Consider the following 13284-nt stretch of genomic DNA (forward strand, 5'->3'; position numbering starts at 1 on the left):
CGCTCCCCGTGGCCTGCCATCTGCCATCTCTACTATGCAGAGTACCTCAACCAGAACGGTGCTCTCTGGGTGGAATGCTCACAGTTTACAATATTCTCATGATGTGCACCCCATTTTTCCTCGTCTTCTATTGCTGCTAGGGAAAAATATATATTTCCCAGATTACCCAGCCCACACTCAATAAACCTTTTTTTTTTTTTTTTTTTTGAGACAGAGTCTCACTCTGTTGCCCAGGCTGGAATTGCAGTGGCATGATCTCAGCTCACTGCAACCTCCACCTCCCGGGCTCAAGCGATTCTTGTGCCTCACCCTCCTGAGTAGCTGGGATTATAGGCATATGCCACCCCGCCCAGCTAATTTTTTTTTTTGTATTTTTAGTAGAGATAGGGTTTTGCTTTTTTGGCCAGGCTGGTCTTGAACTCCTGGCTTCAAGTGATCTGCCCACCTCGGCCTCCCAAAGTACTGGGATTACAGGCATGAGCCATCGTGCCCGGCCCACACTCAACAAACATTTGCTGAGTGAGGATCCCACTAGTGAGCAGGAGGTTTGACAAGGCAAGCCACTGTAATCGGGGGCTAAATGGAGCTAGATTTTAAATGGATGTCCACTTCACAAATGAGTTTTGGGGCTAGGCTAAAAGGCAACTTATTATTTTCTAACTAAACAAAATTTAAAATACACACAAAGATTTTGTCCCTCACAGACAGCAACTGTAACACCAGATTAGAGTCACCTGTATAAAATTAAGAATTTTACTGTCTAAGGGACCTTACAGCGTGTTTCATGTAAGCACTGCATTTTACAGTTTAGGAAACTGAGGCAGAAAGATGAGAAGTGACTTGCAAAATCAAAACATGGTTGATGGCAGTGCCAGGCCTGGAACCCAAGATTCCTGAGTACTAAGTACCCAGGGACTCTTCCATTCACCCACTGACCCAATCCACCAGCCATTATGGTGGAAATAACAAGAAGAGAGAGAAGGAAACAGACAAACTTACAGCTTCTTCCAAGTGCTGCTGATCTGGATTATCATTTGGTGTGTGCCTCAAGATTTCTCGGAGAAGCAGAGGGTATTTTACCAGGCGGCTTCTTGGAATATCGAGGAAATTCCAGAGATCTAGTTTGCGGCTAAAGGGGGATTCTAAACATCGCTGTAGGAAATCCTGGACTCGGTGATCTTGCTTTTTGTGGTCCAGCAGAGCTTTGGCGGCTACTTGATTGCTGCAGTAGCTGTCATAGGAGCTGAGGCAAGGGAGCTAAGAAGGAAACAGAAAGAGAAGGTTGGAATGTCAAAATAATTGAGCTCTGAGGCTACGGTGGCGTCATTTATTGGGACTGAACAAACACCTAACTTGTCTCTGGGTCTGGCTGACATTCCTTTATCTGCATGGCTGGAGGAAACTAGTGGAATCTTCAACATGGCAGGCAGTGGACAATTTTCTTAGGCTCTGGCTTGCTTTCACAAAGTAATTTTTTTTTTTTCTTGAGACGGAGTCTCGCTCTGTCACCCAGGCTGGTGTGCAATGGCACTATCTCGGCTCACTGCAAGCTCCACCTCCCGGGTTCACGCCATTCTCCTGCCTCAGCCTCCTGAGTAGCTGGGACTACAGGCGCCCGCCACCATGCCCGGATAATTTTTTGTATTTTTAGTAGAGATGGGGTTTCAACGTGTTAGCCAGCATAGTCTCCATCTCCTGACCTCGTGATCCGCCCGCCTCGGCCTCCCAAAGTGCTGAGATTACAGGCGTGAGCCTGTACAATACTATGTAACGAACAATTTAAGCTTAAAGACTTTGGAACATTTAACCTTCACTGCCTTCATTCTAGCAAAATGCTAATTTCTCTGACACATCCCATCAGTCACACTGTGCAAACACCATGTCAGAGATTCAACGGAAAAGGTTCTCATCCACTTTTTCTGCCTTGGTGTTCTAATCTAAGAGCTATCAGCCTCCAGAAAGTTACCAGAAGCAATCAAATGCAGCCAATGGCCTAACTGCTTTTGTTTCTTTCTCTTGTACTAGGAAGCCCTAGTCCCTTGTAACACCTGCTCTTCAGAGGGATTCAGTGCAAGACACTGGCAAAGGAGTGTCTTTCATTTCTGTATCCTCACTACTTTGCATTGGGCCTACTATATGGCAGACACTCTGTGTTCTGAATGAACAAATAAATGCATGTTTAATGGATTACAAGATTAGGTAATATTTGATGGTTTGTGAACCTTGCTTAAAAATAAAGTATGGCGGCCAGGCGCAGTGGCTTGTGCCTGTAATCCCAGCACATTGGGAAGCCGGGGCAGGCGGATCACAGGTCAGGAGTTTAAGACCAGCCTGGCCAGCATGGTGAAACCCCGTCTCTACTAAAAATACAAAAATTAGCCAGGCATGGTGGCACACACCTGTAATCCCAGCTACTCAGGAGGCTGAGGCAGGAGACTCTCTTGAACCCGGGAGGCAGAGGTTGCAGTGAGCCGAGATCATGCCACTGCTCTCCGGCCTTGGCGACAGAGTGAGACTCTGTCTCAAAAAAAAATAATAAATACATAAAAATAAATAAAGTATGGCAGCATCTGAAACTTTAAATACTCTGCTGCTGCTTTTACACCTCTTATTGAAATTATTTCCTCAGTGAATGAAACCATAAAAAGGATACCAGGAAAGTAATATTTTACAAGCTTACTATTGAGCTTAACATTCCTTTGAAATGTCTACCTTCCTTACATGTTATTAAAAATCTCTACTTGTGTTAAAGAGTTGCAGACATTTTTTCCTTCAACCTTACATTTGTGTAAGTACTAGCTATTATTATTTGAAAGTAATGATAATTGGTACTTATACATGCGCGCGCACACACACACACACACACACACACAGAGAGAGAGAGAGAGAGAGAACCCAAACGTGGTACTGTGGCTTGTAATTTAGACTTTCAGAGTTAATTAAAAAGGACCTCAGGCCCTCTTCATTTAATTTCCACTTCCTCACCTTTTAAAAAGATCTGGAAATGCCCAATGTTTTCATTAGGAAGAAACAAATCAGCAGTAACCATTGGATGTAAACTAGCGAGGAACCTCGACCACACTGCTGCTCACTGTCCAATGGGCCACTGCTCCCTGTGATCCTGCTGCCCTGCTACCATGGCAACCAAATGGGGCTCTGGTCCTGTGCTCTCACCTGACAGGGTGCTCATTTCCTGGGCATGACCTGAAAGGCTATCTGGTTCAGTCACCGGCTAGGAGAGGCCCCAAGTGATCTTTAACTACACAGGGTGAATAATGTACAAGATCTGGTTCTCAAATACAGACACTCCCTTATTCAGAATGAGAGGTGAAAATGCAGTTAAAGAGACTAGGCCGGGTGCGGTGGTTCACGCCTGTAATCATATTACTTTGGGAGGCACTTGAGGTCAGGAGTTTGAGACCAGCCTGGGCAACGTGGCAAAATCCCGTCTTTACTAAAATATATAAAAATTAGCCGGGCATAGTGGTGCACGCCTGTAATCCCAGCTTCTTGGGAGGCTGAGTCACAAGAATCGCTTGAACCCAGAAGCCAAAGGTTGCAATGAACTGAGATCACATCACTGCACTCCAGCCTTGGCGACAGAGTGAGACTGCCTCGGAAAAAAGGACAGACTCAGAAATAGGGAGAATCAGGTTCAAAGCCTAACTCACACAGCTGTCAGTGACTCTTCCAAGCCTCAGTGTCTCCACCTACAAAATGTATATACTAATGTCCCCCTCTCCCTTAATGAGGTAAAGCATACAAAATGTGTAGCATGGAGCTTGGCTTCTGATTAAGAGTCAGTAAGTACTAGCTATTATTACTTGTCCCAAGAAGTTCTTTGTTTTCGAGATAGGGTCTCCCTTTGTTGCTCAGGTGGAGAGCAGTGGCATGATCATGGCTCACTGCAGCCTCTTCTTCCCAGGCTCAAACAATTCTCCCTCCTCAGCCTCTCAAATAGCTAGGGCTACAGGCATGCACCACCATGCCAGCTAATATTTTCTTTGTAGAGACAGGGTTTCGCCATGTTGCCCAGGCTGGTCTCCAACTCCTGGGCTCAAGAGATCCACCCGCCTCAGGCTCCCAAAGTGCTGGGATTACAGACGTGAGCCACTGTGCTTGGGCCCTAGAATATTTTTATTGAAGAAACTGTTGTTTAGAGAACCAAAGCTACTTGCTCAGCTGGAGACAAAACGAGAGTCTGAAGCTTGTTCTTGCTTCCCCTTTACCCTCAGAGTTCTGAACTATTCACCATCTCTTTATTAAATAGACTATCAAGAATTTATAAGGGAAACTCACTTTTTAAAGAAGTTCTTTTATCCCCCTAATATTGTGAAAAAATCTTTTTTTTTTTTTTTTTTGCTTCCATGTACTCTGGCTCTTTCTTGGGAATTAAAATTTAGTGAGACAACAAATTAACATGAGAACTTTCTGCCTTGGAGAGCTTATAAAGTATTTCATCATTGAAAAAACATTGGCATAGAGATAAGTCACTTGGGAAGTTGTTTCTTTATGCTAGGGAAGGCTTACTCAAACAGGCTGACCCATTAGGGAGCGGGGACACTGATTCTCAGTAACCGGGGTAGTTCCCTGAAAAAAAGCAACCACTCTGTTTAAGGTCTTCAAAGTAAAAGTAATTGATTCATTCTAAGGTCAAAAGGACTGGCCAGGGCTGTCCCACTTGGAAGGCTCACTTGTTTAAAAGTGTTCTCCCCCCACCCCCCTTTTTTCCTTTGCGGAGAAAATAAATCAATTTTTCATGGGTCGAATGGGACTCTTCTCATCCAAAGTCCACTAAGATGTTTATTTTGTTCTGTTAAAAATACAAGAACTCAAACATATGTACCCCTAGGTTTACTGTTCCCACTCAGACGGACACATCTGCAGTTAAAAGAGGAAAAACATTTAACAGCTCGTCAGGCCTGATAAATAAGGGCCATTTCTCACGAAGTCTGGCAACAACGGGCCAGTTGTTTAATTTTAGGCTGCTCTTCAAGATCCAAGTCCTCATTTGATGTCTGAAGCATCCAGATAGCAATGGGCCAGCATGGTCACACTTCCTTTGGGTATGTACAGAAAATGACTGCAAAGCTGCTCCCAGATCAAACCAATTTTCTAATAAACGTGACAAATGTTTATTTCAGCAAAAAGTTACTAACAAGGCAAATTCCTACAATTTTGCTTCTGGCATAAACTGACAATTTGCATATGATGCTTAAGGAAACCAGGTAGTCCTGTACTGCTGTCTCATCAAAAGCAGAGGAGTTATCCTACAAATTCTGGAGTGTGGCCTAACTGCTCCATTTACCCCCATATCAAAGCAGTCCACAGACTCAGGAAGTTTAAGAGACATTGAGGCACTCTCTACTCATTATACCTTCTTTGTCTCTGTCTGTCTCCGGTTGGCTGGCTCTCTTTGGAGAAATTTCTTTGTGGGCTAAAGAAGTTAAAACATCTACGATGGCTCATAATAAAATGAAAGTCAAAAATATAAGATGAATGATCTCTCTTGAAATATTAAGGCATATTTTCTAAATTATTCATCTTAGAACATTACTTGCCTTTCGGATACCCTTGGGATATTTCAGCCTTGGTGCTAAAATTGACTCCTGAACTAAAGCTATTTACGTCATGAAACTCTCATCAAGTATCTTGATCAAGGCAGTCATTGAGAAACATAAGTTAAAAGATCAATGTTAAAACTTTCTGCACATCTATGTGTTATCAAGGCATGTTAACTGAAAGGTTTTAGGAAGATTAAAATGCAGATGTAACAGAATAAAGAGAACTCACATAGCAACAGTAGGATTTATAACCTTCACAACACTCTCCAAACAGTGAAATAATCTCTAATATTAGCTGTTGTGGTACTTCCTGCCTATTTTTCTGGAATACTGTGTGCAACAGAGTGATGAGAGACCTAATCTTGCCTGGAATAAGTCAGCAAAGTAATCTCCTCTCATTATCTGCTTTATAACAAATGAAAAACACCTGGAACTGGGGTGGACCATTCAAGCACTCACAGAAGGAAACATAAATGTGTAGAATAGGGAGCGGTGGGGACTGAGGCAAAATAAGAGCACACGCCTTGTCTAGCGTAAGTGAAACAAACAAACAACTTTAAGTACACAATAAAACACAAATCCAGCCCCAGGATCATAAATTTAGGACTCCTAATCTAAGATCACAGCTTATTTCTTTTTATTTAATTAGGAAAAGGAATGGATTATATTAGGATGAAGGTCACCATATACCCAGCTCTCCTATAAATTACTTAGCATGGTATATATGCTAAACATTAGCAACCTTTACTTATTATCTTGTTTATAAAACTACATTTTGACCATGAGATTTTTTTTATGGCCTATACAGTTTTTTTTTAATATGCTAAACATTAGCAACCTTTACTTATGATCTTGTTTATAAAACTACATTTTGACCATGAGAATTTTTTTTTAATAGCATGACAAGTTTTTTTTTTTTTTTTTTTTGGTAGTGGATATATGTCAATAAATTTTTATTGGAGTATATTATATTAGCGATTGGCCTGATGGAATATTAACTAGTTTTATTTTGATATGAAACTAGTAATAGTTTCATGTGTACCTTTACTTATTTTGTTGCAAAAGGCCCTGTTACTTTTAAATGCAATAAATTTGTAATAAGAAAAAAACTATTTTCATGCTTTAAAGATACAAAACTTAAATTTAATTAAAATTTTACTAGGATTTTTTTTTTCTGATGTGAAACCAATATTTGTAAAAAAATAAAAATAAAAATAAAAAAAGTCTAGCTAAAATGAAACTCCCATCTATATTACTGAAATTTATCTTCAATAAAGACCAGAGAACTTTCTTACCCAGCCCACGAGGATGGGACCAACATGTTCAGTCGAGCCATCAGGCTTCCTAACATCTCGAAGCTGACTAAGGAGCTCTGGCAAAAAACAAACAGATGCTTATTTGTTAGGCATTCAAATATGAACAGGGCTGGAAGTAGGTTCTGGGTTATTCACATTGCAGGCAATTAATAATCACTCACTCATTATAAGACAACTCAGTTAACGCTACAAGTCACGACTCATCCTGGGAACAAAATTATACCTTCATGTAGAGGAATTAGAGAGTCCAGTGTTCCAAAAATTTGATTCAACTCTTGTTCTGTCATTATGGAGAGTTTCAGCATGGGGTCATGATAGGCCTGCACAAAAACGGCAAGAGATGGAAGCACATGTTTAAAATCAGAGGAAGTACATTGTTCATGTAAGTGGCTCCTGAGAGGTCCTATCCAATAACAAAACTTCTGGCTCTCTAACAACTTCTCCCATAAAGCTGCAGAAACAGCAGAGAGGTGTGGCTGGAGGAGAGGAGAAACCAGCACTGCCTTAAGCCTTTGTGGTTGATAAACCAAAGCAGATTTTTCAAAAGCTTTTTTATTCTAGTATGTCATATATCTAGGAAAGAGCACAAATCCTAGGTATAGAACAGATTTGACTGTTAAAATGTTTTCAAAATCAAGATCCTGCCTCTTAAAAAAAATCCCACTTTATTCAAAACTAGCTACCAGCAGATTCTTTTTTCAATTAGTACGTATTTAAAATAAAGAAAAAGAGGAAAGAAACAGTGATTGGTATCCTTTACTACTGATTTGAGCAAAGAGAGCAAAGGTGATAATCCTATCACCTCTTACTAGAGAAAATTAAACAACAAGAATACACAGTTATACCCAGGGCACTAAAATAGAACACAAAGACTTAAAAGTCTCCTACCTTCAAGGAATTTTATAAAGCTAATGGGGAAGATAAGAAAAACTAAAATATTTTCTAGTTTATATTTTAGTTTCTGATCTCATGGAAAACTAAATCTATGTTTAAAAAATATTTTTTTCTTTTTTTTTGTACTTTTTAGTAGAGACAGGGTTTCACCATGTTGGCCAGGATGGTCTTGATCTCTTGACCTCGTGATCTGCCCGCCCCGGCCTCCCAAAGTGCTGGGATTACAGGTGTGAGCCACAGCACCCAGCCTAAGTTTTGTATTTTTTAGTAGAGACAGGGTTTCACCATGTTGGCCAGGCTGGTCTTGAACTCCTGACCTCAAGTGATCCTCCTGCCTCAGCTTCCCAAAGTGTTGGGATTACAGGTGTGAGCCACCGGACCCGGCTTATGTTTAAAAATTAAAGATTAAAAACCAGACTGATGTCACATGACAGCAAAAAGCCATCAAATCAAAACTGCTCTAGAAGGTCAGAGAATTAAAGCTGGAGTGGCCAAGGGAAGTTTTGAAGATAAGCTGCTTGGTACAGAGAAGGAGGCAATAAATGTTATGTAAGAATAAACTGAGATTTGAGCTGGTTCCTGAAGGATGGGTGGATATGAATGGTTGAAACGAAAGAGAAAAGTTTCTAGGAAGGTAGGGCCACCATGAGCAAAAGGATGGCTGGGAAACACCTGAAGGTGCTTGAGTTTGGCAAATCTTGATGCAGGAAAGGGGAGTTAGACACCAGCATGATAACTCTCAGAGTGAAATAACTTCTTTGTCCTCTCTGATCTCCTCCTCCTCCAGCTCTGCCTAAAACTCAGTTTCTTGGCTGTGTCCAACCAAGCAAAGCTTGGGTGGCCATCTCTCAGGAATGCTAGAGGTGGAATTTCATCTTAGCAGAAAGACTAAAAACCCTTAAAAGAAGGGATGTAGCCTTCCAACCCTGTGATTCTTCGAGGAGGCTGTGAATATCAGATGAAGGAGTCTGGATTTTAGCCTCCAAGCCATGTAGTTGGGGGGCTGTGCCACTGGAACGAAAATGTTTTTGAGGAAGGTTTGTTGTCCTCCTCCTCCCCACACAAAATGTTGATTAGAAAACAAATTCCTATATAAAAGACCCCAACTTATATGATAGTATGCAATTGCCTCATTTCACTTTATTCACTTTTGAGATTCAAATGGCTTTATTTCTAAGACTCAGTTCAAGTTTCAGACATGCACACATTCTCTCCTATGGGCAAAGAGTCCTACATATGAGACTTCTAGGACAATGAAATATACATAAGGCGAGGCCTCCATGGACACTTTCTGATTTAAGCTGAAGTATTCTTTGACATGCATTAGAGACATACAGAGGTAAACCCCTAAAGGTGCCAGGTCTGGAGAGCTATTCTGCCCTCTTGTTTTGAAACACTTTCCCCACTGCTTGGTGTGTGGTAGCAGACCAGTCTTAGTCATAAAGACAGTTCTCATGAAGCACCACTTTAGGGTTGTGAAATTACTCAAGAAAAAAATGTGACTTGACTCAAATGACTGCTAGATTTAAATTTACCTTTTTTGCTAATTTCAAGTCTTCTATCAAGTCTTCTTCTCCTTGGGAAAGCTCAAAGATCGCCTGCAAGGAAAGATAAACATATTCACTGAATTCTCCCTTCATTTACAAGACCATATTCAAATAGTGCTGGCTCCACCACTCAAAACCCCAAATTTACATATTTAAGTATTTTAAGTTACGTTAACCTGAAGCAAATGCATCTATGCTTAAACCTGCAATGAAAAGATATTGCAAAACTGCTGCATATTGTGCTTCTCTGTTTGTGGGAGAAAGTTTCTACACATTTCTAGTCCAAAAAGTCATGTTTCATGTTACAGAACTTTGATGCAGCTGAACAAGAGGGAACTATTTTAGGTAAAATAATTACAGTGTGAGCCATGGATTTGGTACCCTTGTTGTGAGAGGCCATCATAAGAAGTGATTCAGAGGCTCTTCTAGATAATGGATGTGGCAGTATTATTAACTGGGCCATCCCCACTTTTTCTTCTACTCGACAGAAGGCGAATCTCAGCAGAAAGTTTTATTTGTATTATCCACTGCCTTGAGGCTGAGATTGTAGGAAGAATCCAACATTTTATCACTCCAAATACAACCTGGTGAAGTTAATTCATTCTAAACCACTTCTCAGCCCCACAGGTACAACAAATAAAATTATAGGAGCTGGCTGTGTGGAAGAGTACGTAAATGGACCGTTTCTAATTTGGCTCTATTAAGCCATCATGCTAAAGAGCTATGATGCACAGAACACTCTTTCACTTCCATCTGGGAAGTCAAACTGTCAGCAAACATTACATTATTAAAGGAGTACAAGTTTGTAACGATATTTCAGGGTCTACTGTGTTTCAGGATATAGGGAAACAGCGGTCAGGCTTTGAAAGCTCCCTCCACCTGGGACTGCTTGGTAAACTGAGGACAAAGCAGGTGGAGGCACAACCCTGAGCTGGATACTCCAAGGATCTCATCAGATGATGCACACATGAAGTGCTCAGCACAGCCTGGCACAAGCACTTAAACAAGCTCTTCTATACAGGGTAATATTATCAGAGTCATTTAGGGCAATTGATACAGAAAACTCACCGGGAATGAAATTAACTGGATTCTATAGAAAGGAAGTTTTCCACGAAGCTGAATCAAAGTTATGTAAAATGAATATTTTAAAATAGTCTATAAGTTGCTAACAAAATATAACTAAAATGATTATTTTTGTGAACTTCAGAATCCTAAATAGACACTTGGTTTCATCTTCTTGTAAATTCATATTTTCACATCAGTTTCTTTTTAAAGTGGGGGCCACACCCTCCCAGCTGGTTTCTGGTTTCTCAGTTCCTTCCCCAAGGTCAGACACTCTTGTTTGTCCTTCTGCAAACGCAATGAAGAATTGATTTGGAGACTAAGGCGCAAACTCCAGCATGGCTGACGCTGCAATGCACCTTTGTTCCAGACACACAGCCAGCTCCATGGGCCCCGAGCCTACCTCCTGACGTTTGATTTCCTTGGATGTAAGCATCTGATTGACGCACACATCGAAGGTCTCACTCCACAGCTTGCTATCTCTCCGTTTCGTGCTCGAGGGGGCGGCATTTCTGGACCAGGGTCGGGGGGCGAGGATGTCAGGGCGGCTCTCACTGCGGAAGCTAATGGAGCGCTAAACAATGAGAAAAACAAACCATCACGGGGGCAGCGGCAGGACTGGGTGGATCTTTGAGCAGTTTCCTGTCGTTGACGGAACATAAATCATATATGTGAAAGAAAAAGAGGACATTGCCACAAGGCCTTTGGGAAGTGGGGCATTGTCTTGAGCCTACGTGCTAAGGAAAATTGGACAGGGGGCTGCTTTGGAACATGTGCTGGGAGTATCCGTTCTGTGTGACCTGGATACCAAGTGGACTATAGTGCAAGCACATATCAGGCCAAACTCACGCATGAAGGCAGTTCTTGGATACGTGATGAGCTCTACTTTTTTCCACTGGACAGACATCTCCCCTCTTTAAAAGAACAAGAGATAACAATAGTGGATGGCCTTTATTTATTTAAACATTTGGCCAGTACTCCTACTCTCCTCCTTCTATAAATAGAATCCCACTAACTTTGGGTATCCTATTACATATAGTTTTGGTGGGCACCCCCAGACCTGACCAATAGAGTATTCCACCATCCTAGTTCAGGGATGAGCATGTGATTCCCTGAAATTTGTCACATGAGTTACGGGAGAAAGGAAGAAAGAGTATTCCTTTGGGATTGTGAGTTCAAGAGAGAACACAAGCAGGGCCTTCCAGCAGCAACTCTCCCTAGTTACACAGAAGCATCTGTCTGCTACAGGAGAGAATAAAGAGACCCAGAATGAAGGATGGAGTGACCAATGGAGGCAGGAAGGGAGCAAGCTTTACCAATACTGCTTGAGCCTCTGGATCCTACTGTGCCTGAAACCAGAAAGAACCACCCTTAGACATTTTCATTACATATAGAAAGACATTTCCCTTTCTATTATCTCAGTTGGGGTTCTGTCAACTTGAAAAGTCCTGACTAATACACATACTAAATACCATCTTTGCAGCACATGATTCCTGTCACTGAGGTATTTTCCTATTTCCCAAAGAGGCCGCAGTAGACTCTGGGGCAGTCTAACCATCCGAAGTCCACCTGTGTGACTTAAACATGCTACCAAAATGCTTTTCATGACAAATACAAATGATCCAGAAGAAAGCTGAGTGCATCATTTTCAGTCTTCATCCTAGAAGATTTCATCACACTTATTGGAGACTTTGCCAAAGCAATGAGGTTGCTGTGCTCCAAAACCACATTGTTATTTAGGAAGTGTTCCCTGCCATGGCTCTCTGTGGCCTTCAGCAGGAAGTTTCAACTCCTCAGCTTGGCACAGGAAGTCTCTTGTAATCTGACCACAGTCTCCATATTTAGGATCCCATCCTGCCACTCATCCATGAGCCTCCATTTCTCCAACCATACTAGGCTATCTGTCATTCCCTAAATATGTCATGCTTTGCCATCCCTCTGTACTCCCTTCAAACAATCTTCTCTTCCTGGAATGTTTCCATCACTTCATAGCTGGCTTTTTTTTTTTTTTTTGAGACAGAGTCTCGCTCTCTCGCCCAGGCTGGAGTACAGTGGTGCGATCTCGGCTCACTGCAAGCTCCGCCTCCTGGGTTCACGCCACTCTCTTGCTTCAGCCTCCTGAGTAGCTGGGCCTACAGGCGCCCGCCACCACGCCCGGCTAATTTTTTGTATTTTCAGTAGAGACAGGGTTTCACCATGTTAGCCAGGATGGTCTTGATTTCCTGACCTCGTGATCCGCCCGCCTCGGCCTCCCAAAGTGCTGGGATTACAGGCATGAGCCACTGTGTCCGGCCATAGCTGGCTAACTCTTAACTGCCCTCGGGATGTAACTCAAACAGCACCTCCTCTAAGAAGTCTTCACCAACATTCTTCCATCCTCCTCCCCCAGAGCAATTCAGACATACTTCTGATATAGCAATGATCATACTTGATTATAATTATTGGTCACCTGCTCTTAACTAGAAACTTCCTGAGGTCAGGAATTGAATTTGCTTATGACATATGAGCCTTCATCACAAAGGCATTCTAAGGTAGTTCCCAGTTATTCTGAGATTCAACAATAAAATTCCAGAAAGTAAAGAAAAATTTAAAAAAAACTATTCAACATAAGGGCATTGTTAAATAAGTTATAAGTGGCTGGGCACAGTGGCTCACGCCTGTAATCCCAGCACTTTGGGAAGCCGAGGTGGGTGGGTCACCTGAGGTCAGCAGTTTGACACCAGCCTGGCCAACATGGTGAAACCCCGTATCTACTAAAAGTACAAAAATTAGCCGGGGCGTGGTGGCATGTGCCTGTAATCCCAGCTACTCAGGAGGCTGAGGCAGGAGAATCGCTTGAACCCGGGAGGCGGAGATTGCAGTGAGCCAAGATCGTGCCACTGCACTCCAGTCTGGGCGACA

General features: G+C 42.1%; 1 protein-coding gene across 9 annotated transcripts in view; it reads right to left on the reverse strand.

The window, feature by feature from the left end:
* Positions 1 to 13284, reverse strand: part of ARHGEF3 (Rho guanine nucleotide exchange factor 3) — a 344332-nt gene that overhangs the window by 16740 nt on the left and 314308 nt on the right. For all 9 annotated transcript variants that reach the window (XM_034956705.3, XM_055110969.2, XM_057301996.2 and 6 more), the window contains 5 exons: positions 10787 to 10957; positions 9310 to 9372; positions 7104 to 7200; positions 6860 to 6936; positions 1000 to 1257 (listed from right to left, as the gene is read on the reverse strand). In XM_034956705.3, coding sequence (XP_034812596.1) covers positions 1000 to 1257; positions 6860 to 6936; positions 7104 to 7200; positions 9310 to 9372; positions 10787 to 10957 — 666 coding nt within the window. The remainder of the gene's footprint in view (positions 1 to 999; positions 1258 to 6859; positions 6937 to 7103; positions 7201 to 9309; positions 9373 to 10786; positions 10958 to 13284) is intronic.

Source organism: Pan paniscus, chromosome 2 (assembly GCF_029289425.2).
Source record: "Pan paniscus chromosome 2, NHGRI_mPanPan1-v2.0_pri, whole genome shotgun sequence".
Lineage (NCBI taxonomy): Eukaryota > Metazoa > Chordata > Mammalia > Primates > Hominidae > Pan > Pan paniscus.